This window comes from Hyperolius riggenbachi, chromosome 6 (assembly GCF_040937935.1).
Source record: "Hyperolius riggenbachi isolate aHypRig1 chromosome 6, aHypRig1.pri, whole genome shotgun sequence".
NCBI classification, from domain to species: Eukaryota; Metazoa; Chordata; class Amphibia; order Anura; family Hyperoliidae; genus Hyperolius; species Hyperolius riggenbachi.
Window position 1 is genome coordinate 328,490,323 of NC_090651.1, and position 24,734 is coordinate 328,515,056.

At 48.9% G+C, this 24,734-nt stretch overlaps 1 protein-coding gene across 1 annotated transcript in view; it reads left to right on the plus strand.

The window, feature by feature from the left end:
* The window catches only part of LOC137522201 (carcinoembryonic antigen-related cell adhesion molecule 1-like), a 44,064-nt gene extending 28,907 nt beyond the window's left edge, over positions 1 to 15,157 (plus strand). Inside the window, exons 9-10 of the mRNA XM_068242233.1 lie at positions 13,320 to 13,387; positions 14,742 to 15,157. Of these exons, the coding sequence (XP_068098334.1) occupies positions 13,320 to 13,387; positions 14,742 to 14,747 (74 nt within the window). The 3' untranslated portion in view covers positions 14,748 to 15,157. The remainder of the gene's footprint in view (positions 1 to 13,319; positions 13,388 to 14,741) is intronic.
* Positions 15,158 to 24,734: the final 9,577 nt, after the last annotated feature.

Consider the following 24,734-nt stretch of genomic DNA (forward strand, 5'->3'; position numbering starts at 1 on the left):
TTAACAATACGCTTCCGTGCACTTCCGCATACCCAAAGCAGGAAGTGATGGTAAGCACAGCAAGCGCGCGTCACGCACACATCACTTCCTGCTTGGCCGGTGGCCAGACAGGAAACATTGCGTAATAGCACGGTGTTCACTGGAGGCCTGTGTTTGACAGTGCAGTGCGTCGGGCGCAATGCACTGCATCGCTGACGCTGGTTTATGGTGTGAAACCAGCCTTAAAGAGAATCTGTATTGTTAAAATCGCACAAAAGTAAACATACCAGTGTGTTAGGGGACATCTCCTATTACCCTCTGTCACAATTTCGCTGCTCCCCGCCGCATTAAAAGTAGTTAAAAACAGTTTTAAAAAGTTTGTTTATAAACAAACAAAATGGTCACCAAAACAGGAAGTAGGTTGATGTACAGTATGTCCACACATAGAAAATACATCCATACACAAGCAGGCTGTATACAGCCTTACTTCTGAATCTCAAGAGATCACTTGTGTGTGTTTACCTTCTGACCCCTTCAGCTCTCACCCACTGAAGTGACAGGCTTCCTGCAGACAGTTCTGCCTATGTCGCTAATTCCTCAATATGTGACAGCCCAGCTCCTTTCACAGCCTAACAGAGGAGGATTTTTATCCAGCTCTCTTCTATCACTGATAAGATAGCAGAGAAGCTGCTGGCTTATGTAAATAACACTGGAGTGTGCATAGAGGAACAGACCAGCACGGAAGAGTTGGCAGTAGAGTTGGGCCGAACCTCCGATTTTAGGTTCGCGAACCGGGTTCGCGAACTTCCGCGGAAGGTTCGGTTCGCGTTAAAGTTCGCGAACCGCAATAGACTTCAATGGGGATGCGAACTTTGAAAAAAAAAATAATTATGCTGGCCACAAAAGTGATGGAAAAGATGTTTCAAGGGGTCTAACACCTGGAGGGGGGCATGGCAGAGTGGGATGCACGCCAAAAGTCCCCAGGAAAAATCTGGATTTGACACAAAGCAGCGTTTTAAGGGCAGAAATCACATTGAATGCTAAATGACAGGCCTAAAGTGCTTTAAAACATCTTGCATGTGTATACATCAATCAGGTAGTGTAACTCACCGTGTAACGCACCGCAAACAGCTGTTTGTGTAGTGACGGGTGTGCTGGACTGGTGCGCACCATGGCGAGAGTGCATGTTTTGGTGGCTTTACAGCCCATATGGTCGCCTGGCTGATGTAGCTGAATGACAGAACAGTGACTGTCCAGCTGATCAAATTTGGTCTGACCACAATGAAGCAACGACCTTATTATCTTTTGTGTGCCCCCCGAGACACTCATCTATGCGCCGGTCATTGCTTCATTGTGATACGCAAGCCCCTTCACCACGGCAAGGTAATGATCACGAAGGGGAATGGGCGCATGTACATGCCTTTTCTTTTGTTGTTGCAGCTGCCCGCAGTGCAGCCAGAAAAATTAGGCAGTCATGTACACGCACCAGAAAAATTATTACAGCGGCCGCTGCTAGCAGCGGCCTAAAAATTCAGCAATCCGCCTGGAGTCCCGGACCCTGTTGGTGGTGCCGGAGAAGGTAGTCAAGCGGCCTGCAGGCAGACATGCTGTGTGGAGGGACTGGGAGCGACTTAGTCTTCTTGGGGCAGCCCAGGCAGCCAGTCACACGGCGTGCAGGCAGAGATGCTGTGTGTGCGGGGACTGACTTAGTCTTGGGGCGGGCAGCAGCCCTTCGGGATCCATGCCTCATTCATTTTGATAAAGGTGAGGTACTTAACACTTTTGTGACTTAGGCGACTTCTCTTCTCTGTGACAATGCCTCCAGCTGCGCTGAAGGTCCTTTCTGACAGGACGCTTGCGGCAGGGCAGGAGAGAAGTTGGATGGCAAATTGGGACAGCTCTGGCCACAGGTCAAGCCTGCACACCCAGTAGTTCAAGGGTTCCTCATCGCTGTTCACAGCAGTGTCTACATCCACACTTAACCTTCCCAGCGTTCAATTTCCCCAGGATTTCTGTGCAAACAGTGATAAAATTTATTTTTAAAACTTTTTTTTCCCTGTAACTTGCCAAAATGTGTAAAGCAAGGGTCTAGTATACAGTGCAGGAGAGTATTGATGTGTATGCATGTTTATACTGTTCACAGCATGGTTTTTTGAACGGACATTTCTGTCCATACCGCTAGGGAGGTTAAGGCCAGGTAGTCGGCTACCTGCCGTTCCAGGCGTTGGTGGAGGGTGGATCCGGAAGGGCTACGGCGAGGCGTTGGACTAAAGAACGTCCGCATGTCCGACATCACCATGAGATCGCTGGAGCGTCCTGTCTTTGACTGCGTGGACACGGGAGGAGGATTAGTGGCAGTGGTACCTTGCTGGCGTTGTGCTGTCACATCACCCTTAAAGGCATTGTAAAGCATAGTTGACAGCTGGTTCTGCATGTGCTGCATCCTTTCCACCTTCCGGTGAGTTGGTAACAGGTCCGCCACTTTGTGCCTGTACCGAGGGTCTAGTAGTGTGGCCACCCAGTACAGCTCATTCCCCTTGAGGTTTTTTATACGGGGGTCCCTCAACAGGCAGGACAGCATAAAAGACGACATCTGCACAAAGTCGGATCCAGTACCCTCCATCTCCTCTTGCTCTTCCTCAGTGACGTCAGGTAAGTCAACCTCCTCCCCCCAGCCGCGAACAATACCACGGGAAGGTTGAGCAGCACAAGCCCCCTGCGACGCCTGCTGCGGTTGTTCTCCTGCCGCTGTCCCCTCCTCCTCCGCCTCCTCCTCCCCCAAAGAAACACCTTGCTCATCATCCTCTGAGTCTGAATCGTCTTCTGCACACGACTTCTCTTCTTCCTCCTCCTCCCCTCTCTGTGCTGCCGCAGGTGTTGAGGAAACAGCTGGGTCTGATGAAAATTGGTCCCATGCCTGTTCCTGCCGTAACGGTTCCTGGTCACGCTCATTCACAGCTTCATCCGCCACTCTACGCACAGCACGCTCCAAGAAGTAAGCGTAGGGAATTAAGTCGTTGATGGTGCCCTCACTGCGGCTCACCAGGTTGGTCACCTCCTCAAACAGCCGCATGAGCCTGCATGCATTTTTCATCAGTGTCCAGTTGTCGGGCCAGAACATCCCCATCTTCCCAGACTGTTTCGTTCTACTGTAGTTGTAGAGGTACTGGGTGACGGCTTTCTTCTGTTTTAGCAGGCGGGAGAACATGAGCAGGGTCGAGTTCCATCGAGTCGGGCTATCGCAAATGAGGCGTCTCACCGGCATGTTGTTTTTCCGCTGAATTTCCGCAAAGCGTGCCATGGCTGTGTAAGACCGCCTCAAATGCCCACAGAACTTCCTGGCCTGCTTCAGGACATCCGCTAAGCCAGGGTACTTTGCCACAAATCTTTGAACCACTAGATTCATGACATGTGCCATGCAGGGTATGTGTGTCAGCTTCCCCATATGCAAAGCGGCAAGCAGATTGCTGCCGTTGTCGCACACCACGTTGCCTATCTCCAGGTGGTGCGGGGTCAGCCACTCATCAACCTGTTTCTTAAGAGCAGCCAGGAGAGCTGCTCCAGTGTGACTCTCCGCTTTGAGACAAGACATGTCTAACACTGCGTGACACCGTCGTACCTGGCATGCAGCATAGGCCCTGCGGAGCTGGGGCTCTGTAGCTGGAGAGGAGAACTGCCACTCAGCCAAGGAGGAGGAGGCCAGCGAAGAGCATGTAGCAGGAGGAGAGGAGGTGGCAGGAGGCCTGCCTGCAAGCCGTGGAGGTGTCACAATTTGGTCCGCTGCGCCCTGCTTGCCATCGTTCACCACCAGGTTCACCCAATGGGCTGTGTACGTAATGTAGCGGCCCTGCCCGTGCTTGGCAGACCAGGCATCCGTGGTCAGGTGTACCCTTGACCCAACGCTCTTCGCAAGAGATGACACCACTTGCCTCTCAACTTCACGGTGCAGTTGGGGTATGGCCTTTCTCGAAAAATAAGTGCGGCCTGGCATCTTCCACTGCGGTGTTCCAATGGCCACAAATTTACGGAAGGCCTCAGAGTCCACCAGTCGGTATGGTAACAGCTGGCGAGCTAACAGTTCCGCCACGCCAGCTGTCAGACGCCGGGCAAGGGGGTGACTGGCCGAAATTGGCTTCTTCCGCTCAAACATTTTCTTCACGGACACCTGACTGCTGCTGTGGGCAGAGGAGCAGGAACCGCTCAAGGGCAGAGGCGGAGTGGAGGAGGGTGCCTGTGAAGGTGGAAGGAAGAAAGCGGCAGAAGCAGATGATGCACCTGAAGGAGGAAGAGGAGAAGGAGGGTGACTTTTCTTTTGTGTGCTGCTGCTGCTGCTTTTGCTCAGGTGGCCATCCCATTGCTGTTTGTGCCTTTTCTCCAGGTGCCTTCGTAAGGCACTTGTCCCTACGTGAGTGTTGGCCTTTCCACGGCTCAATTTTTGTTGGCAGAGCGAACAGATGGCTTTGGTCCGATCTGAGGCACACACATTAAAAAATGTCCACACCGCTGAGCCACCCTGGGATGTGGGCACTATGGGGACCTCAGCAGCTGATGCTGAAGGGCAAGTTGGCTGGCTGTACATAGGTGGCGATACATGGTGCCGGACTCTGCCACCAGCTGTTTCTGACGAAGAGCTGCCCCAGCTTCTTTCAGCAACTTCTATCCTCCTACTACTCTCTGACTCCCCCTCTGAACTGTCCCCCTCTTCATCTCCTCTATTGGCAACATACAGAGGATCCCTATCATCGTCATCATCGTAATCATCCTGCCCAGCTTCGCTTGACTCAGAAAAATCCAAACATGCACCATCAGTAGGTCCTTCATCCTCCTTACACGTTACATCCATAGTGTTGCCGCGTAACGCAGACATATGAGCTGGTGAAAATTCATCTGGCTGTAACAACAATGGCTGTGCATCAGTGATTTCACCACTAAATAATTCTTGCGAAGTGTCAAATGCAGCGGAAGTGGTGCTAGTAGTAGCGCTGGTGGCTGAGCAAGATGAGGTGTTCTGTGTCGCTAAATACTCAACCACGTCCTGACAATCTTGGGACGTGATGGGACGTGCCTTCTTCCGAGCACTGTACTGTGGGCCAGGTCCACATGAAATTACATTTACACGACCTCGCGCAGACCTGCCGGGTGGCCTTCCTCTGGCTCTGGCACTACCTCTTCCTCTACCTGTTTTGTCCATATCGGGTATGCACGGAGTGGTATATCACACTGCGTGCACTCACGTAGGTAGGTGGGTTCACTTAACTGCACAGGTATGTGCACTGATGCGGTGGGTTCACTGAACAGAACAGGTATGCAGTGGCAGGTTCAATGAACAGTACAGGTATACAGTGGCGGGTTCACTGAACACAACAGGTATGCAGTGGCGGGTTCACTGAACAGGTATACAGTGGCGGGTTCACTGAACAGAACAGGTATACAGTGGCGGGTTCACAGAACAGGTATGCAGTGGCAGGTTCACTGAACACAACAGGTATGCAGTGGTGGGTTCACTGAACAGGTATGCAGTGGTGGGTTCACAGAACAGGTATGCAGTGGCAGGTTCACTGAACAGAACAGGTATGCAGTGGCGGGTTCACTGAACAGTACAGGTATACAGTGGCGGGTTCACTGAACAGGTATGCAGTGGCGGGTTCACTGAACAGAACAGGTATACAGTGGCAGGTTCACTGAACAGAACAGGTATGCAGTGGCGGGTTCACTGAACACAACAGGTATGCAGTGGCGGGTTCACTGAACAGGTATACAGTGGCGGGTTCACTGAACAGAACAGGTATGCAGTGGCGGGTTCACTGAACACAACAGGTATGCAGTGGTGGGTTCACTGAACAGGTATGCAGTGGTGGGTTCACAGAACAGGTATGCAGTGGCGGGTTCACTGAACAGAACAGGTATGCAGTGGCGGGTTCACTGAACAGAACAGGTATGCAGTGGTGAGTTCACTGAACAGGTATGCAGTGGCGGGTTCACTGAACAGTTCAGGTATACAGTGGCAGGTTCACTGAACAGAACAGGTATGCAGTGGCGGGTTCACTGAACAGTACAGGTATACAGTGGCAGGTTCACTGAACACAACAGGTATGCAGTGGCGGGTTCACTGAACAGGTATGCAGTGGCGGGTTCACTGAAAACAGTACAGGTATACAATGGCGGGTCCACTGAACAGAACAGGTATGCAGTGGCGGGTTCACTGAACACAACAGGTATGCAGTGGTGGGTTCACTGAACAGGTATACAGTGGTGGGTTCACAGAACAGGTATGCAGTGGCGGGTTCACTGAACAGTACAGGTATACAGTGGCGGGTTCACTGAACAGGTATGCAGTGGCGGGTTCACTGAACAGTACAGGTATACAGTGGCGGGTTCACTGAACAGGTATGCAGAGGCGGGTTCACTGAAAACAGTACAGGTATACAGTGACGGGTTCACTGAACACAACAGGTATGCAGTGGCGGGTTAACTGAACAGGTATGCAGTGGCGGGTTCACTAAGCAGGTATACAGTGGCGGGTTCACTGAACACAACAGGTATGCAGTGGCGGGTTCACTAAACAGGTATACAGTGGTGGGTTCACAGAACAGGTATGCAGTGGTGTGTTCACAGAACAGGTATGCAGTGGTGGGTTCACAGCACAGGTATGCAGTGGTGGGTTCACAGAACAGGTATGCAGTGGTGGGTTCACAGCACAGGTATGCAGTGGTGGGTTCACTGAACAGGTATGCAGTGGTGGGTTCACAGCACAGGTATGCAGTGGTGGGTTCACAGAACAGGTATGCAGTGGTGGGTTCACAGCACAGGTATGCAGTGGTGGGTTCACTGAACAGGTATGCAGTGGTGGGTTCACAGCACAGGTATGCAGTGGTGGGTTCACTGAACAGTACAGGTATACAGTGGCGGGTTCACTGAACAGGTATGCAGTGGCGGGTTCACTGAACAGTACAGGTATACAGTGGCGGGTTCACTGAACAGGTATGCAGTGGCGGGTTCACTGAAAACAGTACAGGTATACAGTGGCGGGTTCACTGAACACAACAGGTATGCAGTGGCGGGTTCACTGAACAGGTATGCAGTGGCGGGTTCACTAAACAGGTATACAGTGGCGGGTTCACTGAACACAACAGGTATGCAGTGGCGGGTTCACTAAACAGGTATACAGTGGCGGGTCCACTGAACAGAACAGGTATGCAGTGGTGGGTTCACAGAACAGGTATGCAGTGGTGGGTTCACAGAACAGGTATGCAGTGGTGGGTTCACAGCACAGGTATGCAGTGGTGGGTTCACAGAACAGGTATGCAGTGGTGGGTTCACAGCACAGGTATGCAGTGGTGGGTTCACTGAACAGGTATGCAGTGGTGGGTTCACAGCACAGGTATGCAGTGGTGGGTTCACAGAACAGGTATGCAGTGGTGGGTTCACAGCACAGGTATGCAGTGGTGGGTTCACTGAACAGGTATGCAGTGGTGGGTTCACAGCACAGGTATGCAGTGGTGGGTTCACTGAACAGTACAGGTATACAGTGGCGGGTTCACTGAACAGGTATGCAGTGGCGGGTTCACTGAACAGTACAGGTATACAGTGGTGGGTTCACTGAACAGGTATGCAGTGGCGGGTTCACTAAACAGGTATACAGTGGCGGGTTCACTGAACACAACAGGTATGCAGTGGCGGGTTCACTAAACAGGTATACAGTGGCGGGTCCACTGAACAGAACAGGTATGCAGTGGCGGGTTCACTGAACAGGTATGCAGTGGTGGGTTCACAGAACAGGTATGCAGTGGTGGGTTCACAGAACAGGTATGCAGTGGTGGGTTCACAGCACAGGTATGCAGTGGTGGGTTCACAGAACAGGTATGCAGTGGTGGGTTCACAGCACAGGTATGCAGTGGTGGGTTCACAGAACAGGTATGCAGTGGTGGGTTCACAGCACAGGTATGCAGTGGTGGGTTCACTGAACAGGTATGCAGCGGTGGGTTCACAGCACAGGTATGCAGTGGTGGGTTCACAGAACAGGTATGCAGTGGTGGGTTCACAGCACAGGTATGCAGTGGTGTGTTCACAGCACAGGTATGCAGTGGTGGGTTCACAGAACAGGTATGCAGCCAGACAGGAACAAGTTAAGCCTAACTAATCTTTCCCTGAGAGACAGTCTGCAGCAGCTCGCCCTACTCTCACTAACGCAGGCAGCACACGAGTGACCGTAATGGCCGCCGCTGCCTGCCTTATATAAAGGGGGGTGGGGCTCCAGGGGCTAGTGTAGCCTAATTGGCTACACTGGGCCTGCTGACTGTGATGTAGAGGGTCAAAGTTGACCCTCAAGGTGCATTATGGGGCGAACCGAACTTCCGCAAAAGTTCGCCTGCGGGACGCGAACGCGAACCACTGAAGTTCGCGTGGAACCGTTCGCAGGCGAACCGTTCGGCCCAATTCTAGTTGGCAGCCTTCCAGACACAGGCCGACAAGTCTGACAGGGGAAAGATACATTGATTTATTACAGAGACAGTGATAGTATAAAGTGCTGCAGTAAGCCACAACACATTAGAATAGGTTTAGGAACTTGTAGGATGGTAGAAAAAAACGTTGTAATTTTTGTTACAGAGTCACTTTAAAGAGAGTCTGAAGCGAGAATAAATCTTGCTTCAGACCTCATAGATAGCAGGGGCACGTGTGCCCCTGCTAAAACGCCGCTATCCCGCGGCTTAACGGGGGTCCCTGACCCCCCAAATCTGCTCCGTACAGCGGGGGAGCGCTTCCTGTTTGGGGCAGGGCTAACCGCCGCAGCCCTGCCCCACGCGCATCTGTCAGCGCGTATCTCCGCCTCTCCCCCGCCCCTCTCAGACTTCCTTCACTGAGAGGGGCGGGGGAGAGGCGGCGATGCGCCGCTGACAAACGCGACTGGAGGCAGGGCTGCAGCCGTTAGCCCTGCCTCCAGGAAGCAATAAATCACGACCAAATCTGCGACCAAGTGTTGCAGTGGTCGGTTTGGGGGTGAAGGGACCCCCGTTTAGCCGCGGGATAGCGGCGTTTTAGCAGGGGCACACGTGCCCCTGCTATATATAAGACCTGAAGCGAGATTTTGTCTCGCTTCAGTGTCTCTTTAAGTGATTCAACAAAATAGCTGAATTAAAAAGAAGTCAGGTTTTGTCCAGTAAATGTTTGAGTCATATTAGACTACAATGTGGACTGATAAATGCATATTGGTTTTACCAAGAAACCTACAGTGAGTAATCATTTTAATAACTCCAGATTATCCTGCACTTATTATAAACACTTTTTACTGGATCTTTAAAGTGGACCTAAACTCAGAACTTCCTCTCTGCTCTAAAGGATAAGCAACAACATAACCTTTAAAAAAAATGCAGCTTACACAACTCCTGCAATAAATCTGCAGTGTGTCTACTTTTTAGCTCTGTTTGCTGAGACTGCCAAATTGTTATGCTGACAAAGCTGAGGGCTCAAGTTAAACTTGTGATTACTTACAGCTGAGGGCAAATTAGACAGGCTCTTTTCTCTAAAACCACACAGGGTGCATTCCTCTTTGTTTTCTTTGTGTCCTTGTGCAAGAGTTCAGGTCCACTTTAAAGGTCTACAGAATTTTTCAGGTTTGGAGAACCTTAATATACCAGGCAGGGCCGGCTCTACACAGGGGCAAAAGGGGGCAGCGCCCCCTCAAATAAATGTCTTGCCCCCTCAAATCAATGTCCCTCAGACTTGTGCCCTCCATCCGTCTGTCCCCCTGTGTCCAGTCTCTCCCTTGTCCTTTACATAGAAGACATGCCAGGCTTCCAGGAGCAAACGACCAATCAGGCAGGGAGTGCTGCCCCAGACCACCAATCATAGCTGCTCTCTGCTGCTATTTAACAGACCCTGCTGGTCTCGAGGGCGGGACTTAGGCTCACTCATTGGGCAGACATCGTCACAGGAAGCCTGGCTGGAACAGGTTGCAATCTGTCGCGACACTGCACCATCTCTGTTGCCTATATTACATCCTGCCTGATATTACATCCAGCCCCAATCAAAGAATGGTGATCGGCCAGCGGGGCAGCAGACAACCGTCCTGTGTCCTCCACACCCAGCAGTACAGAGCACTGCTTTGCACACAATGATGTGTACGCATGAGCACATGATGTGTACACACGATGCGCCCTTCACAATTTTGACGGCCCCCTCATATGTGCCTGTATAGAACCAGCCCTGATATCGGGTCTTAAATTCCTCATTTGCCAGGTCAGTTTACATTCAAAGATAAAATGGCACTGTTTAGTTGTTACTTCCAGCCACATTTTTAGATACAGCAGCATGAAAAAAATGCCCAGTTATCTGTATGATTAATATATATATCGCATATCATTTGATTTGAAGAAGTTGCTAAATGTAGCACACAATGGACTTAATCCAATTCTCCTAAGTTTAATATCTGGCTTACAATATATATATATATATACACCTCAGGTTTAAGTTTTTATTTTTACTTACACAGAAAAAGTTGAAGCAATACCGCCAAATATCTATGAAATTCCAATATCGGTGGTGCAGGTAAGATCTCCCAATATGTGCTGTACCTGGGACTTCTGGGAATACATATAAGACATATTTGGTATTCTGCCTCAAAACTGAAAATAAAAATAATGCTGTGTCTCAGTGGTACAGGAACAAAGAGCACAGAGACTGCAACCAAGACCCTTCTTCTACCCTCAAGATTGTTAGCAGTATATTGGTAAAGAATACAACTTTCGTTTTATGACTGCTGCCTACCTGAGCCCCAATAAGGCACTGTCTTGTTTCATTCTAGGACTAGCAGACAGGGATGGTTAACACAGGTGCTAAACCTGCATTAGACGGCAGCCACAGTACTCGTCGCTGTGCTTCTAAATGAATGGACAGTGCCAGTACAATCGTTTAACATAGTTCAAGCAGATGCCACACTTGATCAAGTTGTTTTCCTTCATCTCATTTAATCTTGGACGCTAGTACAGTCAATGTCCAGGATTGGCTAAGAATGGCACTTCCATGTCCTTCTGTGGGGGTCATTCATGCCAAATGCTTTTCTGCTCACTAGCAGAAAAGCATTTGTGCGAGATTCTGCACTGCTGGTTCAGACGCCCATCAGTATAATGCAGACCTGCCACGCTATTGACATTTGGACTTAGTCTGGGAGGTGCGAAGCAGAGGTTGGGTATGTCTGGGGTGTGGGTGCCAGAATTTGCTTTAGAGGTGTTGGGATCTTGCAAATTTGTAATGTATGGTAAATACTATATTCAATAAAGTGGCTTGTACACACCTGGATGGATTACCTGAAATATTGGAAATTTGGGCAAAGGGAAATAGCCAATAGTAGAAGAATATCAGTAACATGTAACAATATTCTCCCATTTTACAGTGGTAATTTTGGTAGTAAAATATCAGTAAATATAACCAATATTTTACTACAGCTAAACCTAACCCTACTTCCACACAGAACCCTCTGCCATGAGATGCTAACCAGCCACTTCCCCCTCCCCCCCAGTGATAGCTAAACCTAACTAATACCTTCAACACCTAATAACCATAAAACCCATCTTCCTGCTGCCTAACCTAAAAAAAACCTTTCCTAATGCCAAACCTGAGAACCCCCTTTCTTGGTGCCTCAACAAAAATACCCCCAATGCAAATCTTCCACAAAAAACATAAAAGAAAATTAGATGGCCATAAAAATATTGTTAATGGAAATTTGAGCCAGCTTTTTGTAGCCCCAGTTTTCATAGCCCGCCATTTCCAACTATAAAAGATATCTGTATGGGCACCTATGACAGCACCCAAACTTCTGCAGGACCAAAATTTCCTGCCTCCACATAGTTGAGCCTAGGGCATAATTATTACTATGAACAATGCCCCAAAAGGCAAGAAAGGACTGCGCTCCACAACACTTGACAAGATAAAGCACTAAATGTCACCAGTATAGGGGATCCGCAGACTTTAGCAGAGTACACACTCTCCAATCTCGATTCAGTCCACACAAAAAAAGTTGCGATCACAATCCTGACCTCTCAGCGTGGTATAGGATTTCCCTGAAAAAAAATCAAAATATAGTGCAATATTGCTTCTAATGAACCACCCAGTGATTCACTTCATATGGTTTTGTGAAAGCAGCCTCCACCGGTATATAGAGGAAACAAGGGGGAATATTTTCACCCCCTTAGTGAGTTCCACTCACCAGATAATTTCTTGTTTTTCAAGCATATAAACCCTCCATCCTGGGCAATCACAGTTCAGGACCTTTTAAAATATATAAATCAGAACTCGCATAGCGTAAAAACGTTTTTCATTTATTGCTAAAATACATAAAAACATGCGTACCGGATTCCAATGCATAAGCGTTTGTATGTGCGTGTCAGCACCGCCGCGGTCGGATCCCCGCTGCACACCACAGTCCCCGCTTAGCTTCCTCCTTCCGTCCAGGAGTCACGTGGGACGGAAGGAGGAAGCCAAGCGGGGACTGTGGTGTGCAGCGGGGATCCGACCGCGGCGGTGCTGACACGCACATACAAACGCTTATGCATTGGAATCCGGTACGCATGTTTTTATGTATTTTAGCAATAAATGAAAAACGTTTTTACGCTATGCGAGTTCAGATTTATATATTTTAAAAGGTCCTGAACTGTGATTGCCCAGGATGGAGGGTTTATATGCTTGAAAAACAAGAAATTATCTGGTGAGTGGAACTCACTAAGGGGGTGAAAATATTCCCCCGTGTTTCCTCTATATAGCGGTGGAGGCTGCTTTCACAAAACCATATGAAGTGAATCACTGGGTGGTTCATTAGAAGCAATATTGCACTATATTTTGATTTTTTTTCAGGGAAATCCTATACCACGCTGAGAGGTCAGGATTGTGATCATAATTATTACTAATGTAATATAATTTTCACTAATATAGCAATGCTGCTTACTTTGAGGAAGAGTGAACGGTGTCCACCATGACCTTGGGAGGTGGCGGGAAGAATGCTAGCCACCTTTGTTGTGTAGGGGATGTAAAACAAATATATACAGTATATGGGATAGGAAGTGTGGACCTTTACTTGTTGTTCTAGTAAGTTTAACATATATACTGTACCGTACTGTGCCTGGTGAGATAGATAAAGTATACTCTTAGATTGGCTTTGCAAGATTTTTTTCTTTGTTATTTGCAAAACTTTTCACTATACATCAATTTGGATGAATATACATGAATATACATAATTGCTGAGTTGTTTAAATGCAATGTGCATGTTATTGTTTTTACAATTTTATTTACCGGTATGCATTTATTTTTCTGTTTTTTTTTTTTTTGTGTGTTTGTTTTTCTCTTTTTAGCAGCATGTGATCCAACAAAACAGACCTGTATACAGTGCATTCATGCCTGCCCAAGGCAAATAATCCTGGTAAGATTTTGTGTTAATGTTTACTCTACGTGCACCGTGAGTGCTGGCACTTACACAATTTTTTCAGCATGAGGTACGTTTACCACTTTGAGTATTTTTAAATGGTGTAGTAACTACTGTCACCATCAAAGGGTCACATATAGAAAGTTTTACGTTTAAGGAAAATAATATATTCGTATGTGAACACAACTAAGTGGGTAATAAGTGAGTTTTTTTTGCTGTCTAACAGTAAAGTTACCTGTAACAAAAAAAAGCCTGGGATGGGGGGGGGGGGGGTTTCTTACCTTGAGAGGGGGAAGCTTCTGGATACCAAAGAGGCTTCCCATGTCCTTCGCAGTGGAGGGGATCCGGCACTGGCTCTTCTAGTCTGGCAATTTGTTGACGCGTTATTAGAAGCCGTCACTAGAGGAAGCCGCACACAGAAGCCGGAGGTCTGCAGTCCACGCGGGCATGGTGGAAGAGGTAAGAAGCTGCCGCTAAACACCCGGGGGGGCCAGACCACACAAGGGGAGGGGGCGGAAACACCCGGGGGGACATACAACACAGGGGAGGTAGCGGAAACACGCGGGGGGGGGGGGGGGGGGGGCGGACACATGCGGGAGTCAGGACCATAGCGGGGACTTAAGACACGGCAGCTGACATAGTCGGGGGTTACAAAAGGACCATGGGGGAGACAGAAGGGACAGGAGGAGACATAATGGGGGTGACAGGAGGACCATTGGGGAGACGGAAGGGACAGGAGGAGACATGATGGGGGTGACAGGAGGACCATGGGGGAGACGGAAGGGACAGGAGGAAACATGATGGGGGTGACAGGAGGACCATGGGGGAGATGGAAGAGACAGGAGGAGACATGGTGGGGTGATGGGAATATGCATGGGGTGACAGGAGGACCATGGGAGGCACATAAGAGACGGGAGGAGACATGGTGGGGGAGACAGGAATACACATGGGGCAGACATGCGGACACATGGGGGAGACATGGGGACACAGGACACATGGGGCAGACATGGAGGATACATGGGGGACACAAGAGGCTACCATTTGAGGGATAACATGTACAAGACGCTCCGGGAATATGGACGCACCAGGTTTAGTATTATTTTTTTTTTTCCCTGGATTTTGCCCTCTAAACTTGGGTGCGTCTTATATTCCGGAGCGTCTTATACGGCGCGAAATACGGTATTTGAGAAAATGTTGCCTATTCTAGGAGGTTCCTGGGAAAAGTCTGTCTTTTACATGGGGGTGTTTACTGTGCACTCATTAATTAAGGAGGACAACTGCTTTTAATTAGCAAATAAATAGCTATGTATTGGTTATGTTCTCACACATAGTTATCTTAATCTGTTTCTAGAGTTGATATAAATGAAAGAAGAAGAGAAATTCAGCAGTTTTTTAAGTACTAATGGAAGCTATTAATCCTACCATCATTAGACATCTCCTCATCTGTCAGACAGCATCTGGATACATAGCGTCTGCTCAGTTCTCCAAAGTGAACCATTGTCTCTCAGCAACCCAGAAGCCTCACAACTAGTCTTTGAAAATTCAGACTGTCTCAGACTCTATATGATCAACTAACAAGACCATTGTGGCATGCATGATATTATTAAGACCAGAGAGAGAATTTTGGGGACATTCTGATCATAGACTGCCAAGAAACATCAGTGCTGTGTGGAACCCGCAGAGGAGAGTCTGATATATCAAAGACATCTTGGGCAAAAATGGAGCAGCTACCCCTAGTAACCAATAAAAATGAAACAGGGATGCTGATTGGTTGATATGTGTAGATTTTGCTTCAGTTCTCTTTGTTCCTGTCTTGGTAAATTAGCTCCAGTTATAGAAAATGGATTTACATCATTTACATTGTACTAAAGACAGAGCATTCTGGAACACGTACATCTAAAAAGGGCGCCGCGGTAATTTGGGTGCTGGAGATATCCGCTAGCAGAATATTGGTAAAATTACCGATATTGTATTATTAGAAAGTAATAGTTCCGATGACAAAATATCAGTAATTTTTACTGATAGTTTGAATGCACGATCTCTAAACCTAACCCTATTCTCACACCAGCCCTCCCTCTACCGATACCTAACCCTAACCTACCGATATTCAGCACTAAACCTAACCCTTTATGACGAGCATGAATTTCACATAATCGTAATTCTGCATCAAAATTCGCAATTATGATGCAAAATGGTAATGTGAAATTTTTGGAAATATGTAACGGCCGGGAGCCTCCGGAGCGACGTCGAGGGCATGTCCTGCCTGCCACGGGCTGGAGGAAGCCCCAGGTAAGTGGATTTGTATTTTTTTTTGTCCGTGAACCCTCCCTTTAAATGTAAAGTGTAAACTTCAAGCAATAGAGATACAATGGAGATACAATTTTTGAAGAAAATTGAAGGGAAGTTGAGGTTCGGAAAGTATTCTTTCAGGGCTAATTGGCCCAAGCTTTGTAAAAACTAGGGATGGGACGAATCCACAATTTCTTCGAATCCGAATCCGGATCCGAATCTATAAAGGTTCTCGAATATCTCGAACCTTTCGAATCCCGAATCTAACGAATCCTGCACATAAGAATTGTGCGATCCATGGTATAGTTGCCCGCAGTATAGGTACCCAGGCATAGGTAGTGAGGTAAAGGTGCCTTCAGTATAGCTAGCTAGGTATGGGTGCCTTCAATATGGGTAGCTTTCAGTACAGGTAGCAAGGTATAGGGGCCTTCAGTATAGGTAGCAAGGTATAGGGGCCCTAAGTATAGGTAGCAGGATATATGGGCCTTCAGTATAGGTAGCAGGGTATATGGGCCTTCAGTATAGGTAGCAGGGTATATGGGCCTTCAGTATAGGTAGGTAGGTAAAGGGACCTTCAGTATAGGTATATAGGGTATAGGGCCTTAAGTATAGGTAGGTATGTAGGTAGGTATAGGGGCCTTTAGGTAGGTAGGTATAGGGGCCTTTAGGTAGGTAGGTAAAGGGGCCTTGAGTATAGGTAGCAGGGTATAGGGCCTTAAGTATAGGTAGGTATGTAGGTAGGTATAGGGGCCTTTAGGTAGGTAGGTATAGGGGCCTTTAGGTAGGTAGGTGTAGGGGCCTTTAGGTAGGTAGGTAAAGGGACCTTCAGTATAGGTAGGTATGTAGGTAGGTAGGTATAGGGGCCTTTAGGTAGGTGGGTAGGTAGGTGTAGGGGCCTGTAGGTAGGTAGGTAGGTATAGGGGCCTTTAGGTAGGTAGGTGTAGGGGCCTTTTGGTAGGTGTAGGGGCCTGTAGGTAGGTAGGTGTAGGGGCCTTTAGGTAGGTAGGTAGGTATAGGGGCCTTTAGGTAGGTAGGTGTAGGGGCCTTTAGGTAGGTAGGTAAAGGGACCTTCAGTATAGGTAGGTATGTAGGTAGGTAGGTATAGGGGCCTTTAGGTAGGTGGGTAGGTAGGTGTAGGGGCCTGTAGGTAGGTATAGGGGCCTTTAGGTAGGTGTAGGGGCCTGTAGGTAGGTAGGTGTAGGGGCCTTTGGGTAGGTAGGTAGGTAGGTAGGTATAGGGGCCTTTACGTAGGTAGGTAGGTAGGGGGGCCTGTAGGTAGGTAGATGGGTGGGTAGGTATAGGGGCCTTTAGGTAGGTAGGTGTAGGGGCCTTTAGGTAGGTAGGTAAAGGGACCTTCAGTATAGGTAGGTATGTAGGTAGGTAGGTATAGGGGCCTTTAGGTAGGTGGGTAGGTAGGTGTAGGGGCCTGTAGGTAGGTAGGTAGGTATAGGGGCCTTTAGGTAGGTAGGTGTATGGGGCCTTTAGGTAGGTGTAGGGGCCTGTAGGTAGGTAGGTGTAGGGGCCTTTAGGTAGGTAGGTAGGTAGGTAGGTATAGGGGCCTTTACGTAGGTAGGTAGGGGGGCCTGTAGGTAGGTAGATGGGTGGGTAGGTATAGGGGCCTTTAGGTAGGTAGGTAGGTGGGTAGGTATAGGGGCCTGTAGGTGGGTAGGTAGGTATAGGGGCCTGTAGGTATGTATAGGGGCCTGTAGGTAGGTATAGGGGCCTCCCATGCCTCCTCTGCTCACCGCCAACCCCCCTCCCCGGCCTCCTCCGCCCCCCACCGTGCCTCCTCCGCTCCCCCCGTGCCTCCTCCGCTCCCCCCCCCCGTGCCTCCTCCGCTCACCCCTGCATGAATATCTACTCACCTGTCCGTGGAGCGCAGAGCGGCAGACCTCTTCGATACTTCCCTGTTCCCTCTAGTGGCCGGACCGGCTCTTACTGATGACATCATTGTAAGAGCCGGTCACTAGGGGGAACCAGGAAGTCGGCGAGAGGTCTGCCGCTCTGTGCGCTCCGCTCAGGTGAGTTGATGCTGGCGAACGGAGGAGGCGCGGGGGGGTCGGAGAAGGTCGGGGGAGGACGAGCGCGGGCGGGGGGAGCGGCGTATGCGGCGATGCAGCGTCGGGATTCGGCGGATTCGGAAAGTGAAAAATGGCGTCGGGATTCGAATCCACGAATCTCGAATATTTCCCAATATTCGAGGGATTCGTGGATTCGCCGGATTCGTCGTCCCACCCCTAGTAAAAACATTTTTTTGCCTTCCTCTGGATCGACTGGGATATGTGCCAGTGATTTTTCTTTCGTTTTTTGTTTGTTTGTTTGTTTTGTGGTTGAACTTGATAGATGTATGTCTTTTTTAAACCAAACTATGTGCCGGAATTCAGATCCGGGACTTTGTGGGGCAAAGCATTTAAATGTAAAGAAGAAGGAACCGCACACCTTTGTCCAGCGGGTGCTGGTGCAGGATCCTCAGCAATTGTAATCCACAAAAACAAAGTATGGATCCGCACACAGACTTATGCAGGAACAGTGAAATCCTTTATTTTCTCACACAGATACAATCATCTGACTGTTTAACTAGTGATCATTTCGGGGCCGATAGGGTCCCCTTTGTCAAGGCTAGGACAGACTGCTGGAACTCCTCATTGGTCTCTTAAAGCGGAATGAAACCCAGCATTTCTTCTTTGCTCTAAAATATTATATACAGCATGTTATATACTACCACCATTTTTTTTTACTAGAACAGCATTCAATTAGTTAAACACAGGACTTACAAGTTCCCTCCAGGGAAAGATGGACGCATCCGAACTGGAGATTATGTTATCTTGTGTGTACATTCCTCACTTGATACAATTAAGTAAACACTTTTCTGATTGTGCAGACACTCCTGAACACAGTCGGACACTCAGAAAACATTTCTGCGTTCATTACAAGATGAATAAACCATTTATGAATAAAATGCAAAGACAGCTCTCAGAGCAAAAAAAATGTACTTTGGGAACTTGTAATTTCTAAATGAATAATAATATCGTATGGCATATAAAAAGTAGGAAAACATGTTTTTATTGAATATTTTGTTAGTGTTTTATACCACTTTAACAGACCAATGGGAATCCTCCTCTTGCTTGGCATGTAGAGTACCATTTTGCCCACCTGTGTGTCTGTGCATCTGTAGCGAATATGTATGGTTATGTAAAGTACGTATGGTTAATGAAAGGACCAGTATTGCAAAAAAATGGTACAATTTAAAATACATGTGCATAGGAAGTAAATTTATCCCAGTGTAAAATGCACTATACATTACTTTTTTCCCATGTTGCTGTCATTTACAGTAGGTAGTAAAAATCTGACAATTCTGACAGATTTTGGACTAGTCCATCTCCTCATAGGGAATTCTCTGTATTTCCTATATTCTTCACAAAAGCACTCCCCGGAAAGGATCTATATAAGTATGCTGGCTGGCCTTCCTATTTGCTTGAACATTATTTTGACAGTTGGACTGAGCAACTGCTGTCCAGGAAATGCTTTAAAAATAAAAACCCTACAAATCCCCCATGAGTAGATGGACCAAAATCTGTCACAGTTTTCCAAGCTATTGAATGTGACAACAACATAGGAAAATAAATACATTTATAGTGCATATAACTCTGAAACAAAGGTCCAGACAACGCATTTCTTGGGTATCCCCCACTTCATCTGGCCAATAAAAAAAACATCAAAAAGTGCCTCTTAGCCAAAATGTAATAGACCTGAGTGCCTCAATGACATTACATTTCAAAGATGAGGCACTTTTTGATGGTTTTTATTGACCTGACCTGGTGTCTTAGGTGATACCTGAGAAACGCGTTGTCTGAATCTTTTGTGTAATTACCTCTTCAAATCTGAATCGAGTTTTTAATTGCTACATGTGCTACTTCACTACAGTAGAGGTAAGATTGCATATATGGTATAATGACCACATTTGCCGGGTATATGAAGGAGAAACCTTGTCTTTTTTTTAAATGATTTGAGGTCCAACTCTACCAACCTTTTTAACCCCTTGTCATCCATGCAGTCTGCTGTAGTCAGAATTTGGATCCTCTGAGCCATACCAGCCAGGGCCGGTGCTTCCATAGAGGCTAAGGGGGAAATTGCCCCAGGGCCCCAGAGCCTGTAGGCCCCCCAAGGTATGTCCTCTCCAGCTATGGTGACGCCATACATGGCTGCAGGGAATGAGGAAGAGAGGCGGCGTGGGGAGAAGCCTGGAGCATAGAGCATGGTGCTGCCTGGATTAGGTAAGACAACAATGTGTGTACACTCTGGATTTGTAAGGTAAAGAAGGTGGGGAGTAATGGGATCCCCAACAATGCTTTTGGAGACATACGATCTAATGACATTGTGTGGTGGAACGGGTCCTGAGAGTCAACTCGGAGGCTGCGGCGGGTGGGGGGTTGCATTTGTAGGTGGGCCCCCAAGTTGCATTTGCTCCGGGGCCCTACCGACCCTGATACCAGCCCACACAGTCTATAAATGTGAGAGCTCTGGAAGACAGGAATAACAAAGCCTCCCCCTCTCCCCCAAAGCCCTTGTCTATACAATGAGTAAGGGGCTCTTCTACACCTCGGGGAGTCTAGAGGAGGTAGGGGTAATTACCTTCATATGTCTGGGGGTGTAGGCTGTGACTTTAATTTTTAAAGCACTTTCAATCCATTTCCCACAATCAGGCTGATATTTCCCAGGGAGTACAGTGCCCTTTAGAGCCAGGTAGAGTCAGTAAAGAGCTATAGTAATAGTAAAATAAATACATCCATCTTCTTCAAAATCTGTCAGGATGCTCATTCGGATTACACGGAATTGAAATCTCTGCATTTCCGATCGGAAATCTGATTTTCACGGAAATCCAATTTACCGCAACTCTGCAGTTTTACCCCAACTCTAAAGCATTGGACCAATCAGAGATTGCTTTAGCAGTGCAGCTTAATGATTCAACCCCATAAGTGCTTCTGTACAAAGTTCCACAATTAGACCAGCCAGGGGCATATCTGGGGAATACAGAGCCTGTGGCAAACACTAAAATTGTGCCCCCTCCCCCCATAAGAGCCCCCTTCCTTCCTAAAAACAACATCCTTTCTCGCATGCCTGTGGTTGCCTGTGTTTTTTGGCTCAGGATATTGCTGAAGTTACTTCTTTGAAACTATCTCTTCTTATTCCCTCTCTGTCCTCTTTTCTAACAGAATCAGAATCAGAATCAGAATCAGAATCAGATTTATTTCGCCAAATACAGCAAGAGCTGTATTCGGAATTATTTGTGGTACACATGGCATAGACATAGTATAGGAAAACAAGACACACAACAAAACGCACAAAAATGTAGACAGCAGTAATGGTATACGAGTCCTGGGTCAACACATGGCACATTGTTGCATCCGTGCAGGGGCAGTCCAATTAGATTATTAATATTAATAATAATGATGATGGTGGTGATGATGGCCCCCCTTGCTAGGGCCTGCCAGTAGGCGGACCTGGCAGGGGGAGGATGGAGCTCAGCAGCTGACCAGAACCAACTGAGGGCATGCCGGTAGGCGGGCCAGGCAGGGGGAGGTTGGAGTTCAGCAGCCGAACTGCTTGGGGGAAGAAGGTGTTCTTCCGTCTGGTGGTTTTGCATGGTATAGTACTGTAGCGTCGGCCCAGTGGAAGCAGCTTAAAGTAGCGACTGCCTGGGTGGGAGGGGTCGCGGGATATCACAGTGGCCCTCTTCAACATCCTAGCGGAATGGAGAAGGTCAAGAGGTGGAAGAGGAGACCCGATGATTCTCTCTGCATCAGCTATGACTCTCTGCAGTTTGTGTTTGTCCCTGGCCGTTGCGCCCGCGTGCCAGACGATGACTGAGGAGCAGAGGATGGATTCTATAGTGGCAGTATAGAAGCTGGTCAGTAGTTCCCTGGGCATGCCGAATCTCTTCAGTTGACGCAGGAAGAACAACCTCTGCTGAGATTTCTTCTGAATTTTGGAGGTGTTCTGCCCCCACTTCAGGTTGTTGGTGAGAGTCGTGCCGAGGAACCGCACGGATGTCACCCTCGAGACTTCGGTACCCCCAATGAGGACCGGTGGAAGGGGGGGAGGGTTCCTCCTGAAGTCTACAACTAGTTCCACAGTCTTTGCAGCGTTGAGTACCAGGTTGTTGTCTCTACACCAGATACAGATTCTCTCGACTTCGCTGCGGTACTCCTGCTCCCCGTTGCTACCAATTAGGCCGATGATAGTGGTGTCATCTGCAAATTTGATGACTTTCACAGAGTCCACGGATGATATGCAATTGTTGGTATAGAGGGAGAACAGTAGTGGTGACAGTACACAGCCTTGTGGAGCCCCTGTATTGGTGGTTCTAACACTGGAGTAGCAGTTACCAAGCTTCACCTGTTGCGCTCTATTTGTAAGGAAGTCCTTGATCCATGCACATAGGGTGGGGTCTACTCCGAGCTGCACCAGATTGATAAACAGGATGTCTGGGCAGATCGTGTTAAACGCTGAGCTAAAATCCAGAAACAGGATCCTAGCATAGGAGGCGGGGTTCTCTAGGTGCTCTGTGATGTATGCCAGGCAGGCATTGATGGCGTCCTCCACGGATCTGTTTGTCCTATAAGCAAATTGGAGCTGGTCAAGGAGAGCGTCCGTATGCCTCTTCAGGTGAGCAAGGACCAGCCGCTCAAGGAGCTTCATGATGTTGGAAGTTAGGGCCACTGGTCGGAAGTTGTTGTGCTCCGTGCTGCCGGGTTTTTTGGGGACTGGTACAATTATGGACCGCTTTAAGCAGGAGGGGACTATACCGTCTGATAGTGACTGCTCAAATAAGGAGGTGAGCACAGGGGCTAACTGATCAGCACAGGTCCTCAGGCAGATCGATGACACTCCATCTGGGCCAGAAGACTTCCTGGGATTCAGCTTGCGGAGGTGCCGGAGTACATCTAGTTCCTGGACAGCAACAGGAGCCGGGGCGCTGAGCTCATCCGAGGGGGGGGGTCACCTTGGTCGTGGTTGTATGGTCCACGTGCAGGTTTGGAAGTTGCTCGAACCTGCAGTAGAACTCATTGAGCTCCTCAGCCAGCCGAAGGCTCGGTGTCGCAGGCAGAGGTGCGGGTTTGAAGTTCGTGGCTGCTCTCAGGCCCTTCCATACCTCCCGTGTGTTGTTTGATTGGAGACAGAGCCCCAGCTTATCAGAGTATGCCCTTTTTGCTGATCGCAGTTCTCTTTTCAGGGCGTACCTGGCTTCTCTGTATTCCTCAGGGGAGCCAGACCTGTGCGCCTCCTCTTTGCGTTTCCGAAGTCGTCGGAGCTTATCGTTAAACCAAGGCTTGTTGTTGGGGAAGATCCTGAAGGTCTTGGATGGAATACACACTTCTTCGCAGAAGCTAATGTAGGAGGTTACATTCTCGGCCCATTCATCAAGGGAGGGTGCCTTCAGGGTCGACCAGTCAGTGGTTTCAAAACAGGCTTGGAGTTCCAGTTTTGCATCAGCTGTCCATTTTTTGATGGTTTTGACGGTGGGCTTTGAGGTCTCCAGGAGCCGCCTGTAGGTGGGGATCAGGTGGATTGTGTTGTGGTCGGAGTTTCCCAGAGGGGCTCCTTGGCTGGCCTTGTAAGCGTTCTTATGGACCGTGTAGCAGTGGTCCAGGGTGTTGCAGTTTCTGGTAGGGCAGGTTACGTGCTGCTTGTAGCGGGGTAACTCCTGTCGTAGGTTTGCCTTGTTAAAGTCGCCTAGGATGATCACCAGAGCCTCAGGGAGGGATGTTTCCCACCGCGAGATATGGTCACTGAGGACACGCAGTGCAGTCTCGGAGCGTGCGTCGGGTGGGATTTAGACCCCAACGAGGATAAGGGAGGAGAACTCTCTGGGAGAGTATTGAGGCCTGCAGTTTATGGCCAGGAACTCAACATCTGGGGTACAAGTCCTGTTGAGAGTGGTGATGTTGGAGCACCAGGAGGTGTTGACGTAAAAGCAGATGCCCCCACCTCTCGTTTTCCCCGAGAGGGCTACGTCCCGGTCTGCTCTTAGGAGGTTGTAGCCTGGTACATGTAGAGAGTTGTCGGGGATGCTGTCACTCAGCCAGGTCTCAGTGAAGCAGAGAACAGGGGTGTTCTTGCTGATCTGGGGTTTGCTCCCAAGTAGGATCAGCAGCTCGTCCAGCTTGTTTGGGAGTGAGCAGACGTTTGCAAGTAGGATGGCGGGGACTGGAGAGCTTAGTCCTTTCCTCTTGAGTCGGACAAGGGCCCCCACCCTCCTACCTCTGTGGCGACGTTTGTACGGTGCCCACTTGGAGACAAGGTATTTGATGTGGGCTGAGACAGCATCCCACAGGGGGGAGCCCCTGGAGGCTTGGGGCTATCCGGAGGTTCCCATTTAAGGAGGGCTTCTCTGGAAAGGGTGGTAGTATTTTGTGACCGTTTTGAGCCCATTTAGCGTAGTGTAGGGCACAGGTAGGTAGTATTGTGCGGGCAGCACAGCACAGTGTATAGGGCCCAGGTGGATGGTATGGCGGCTCAAAGGATGGAGTGGAGCTGGCAGCACAGGATGTTGCACAAGGGTAGATATGGAGCCCAGAGGGTGGAATGGGGCAGGCGGCACAACGCATAAGGTGGCCCAGGTAGGTAGAGTGGAGCAGACAGTCCAGCGCAGCACGTGGCCCAAGTAGATAGGGGCCCAAGCAGAAGGCCAGGGTAGATGGAGTGTAGTAGGCAGCACAGCTCAGTGTAGGGCACAGTGTATTTTGAGGGGCAGGCAGCACAGCACAGGGGGATGGGATGGCAGCCCCGCACAGCACAGCATAATGGCACAGTATATAGTAAGTGGCAGGCAGACGGTATGGAGCAGGCAGCGGCTAAGCAAGAACAAGATAGTGGGGTCCAGTTCCAGTGTGATTACAAGCTGTGGCACTCACCATGGGAGAGATGACTCTAGCAGGAGGATCTGCAGCCGCCGGAGAAAGTGAGAGGGGAGGCTGGTCACGGGGCCCCCAAGCCCTGGAGTGGATCTGCAGCCGCAGGAGGAAGAAGTGTGCCTGGAGGGGGGAGACTGGTC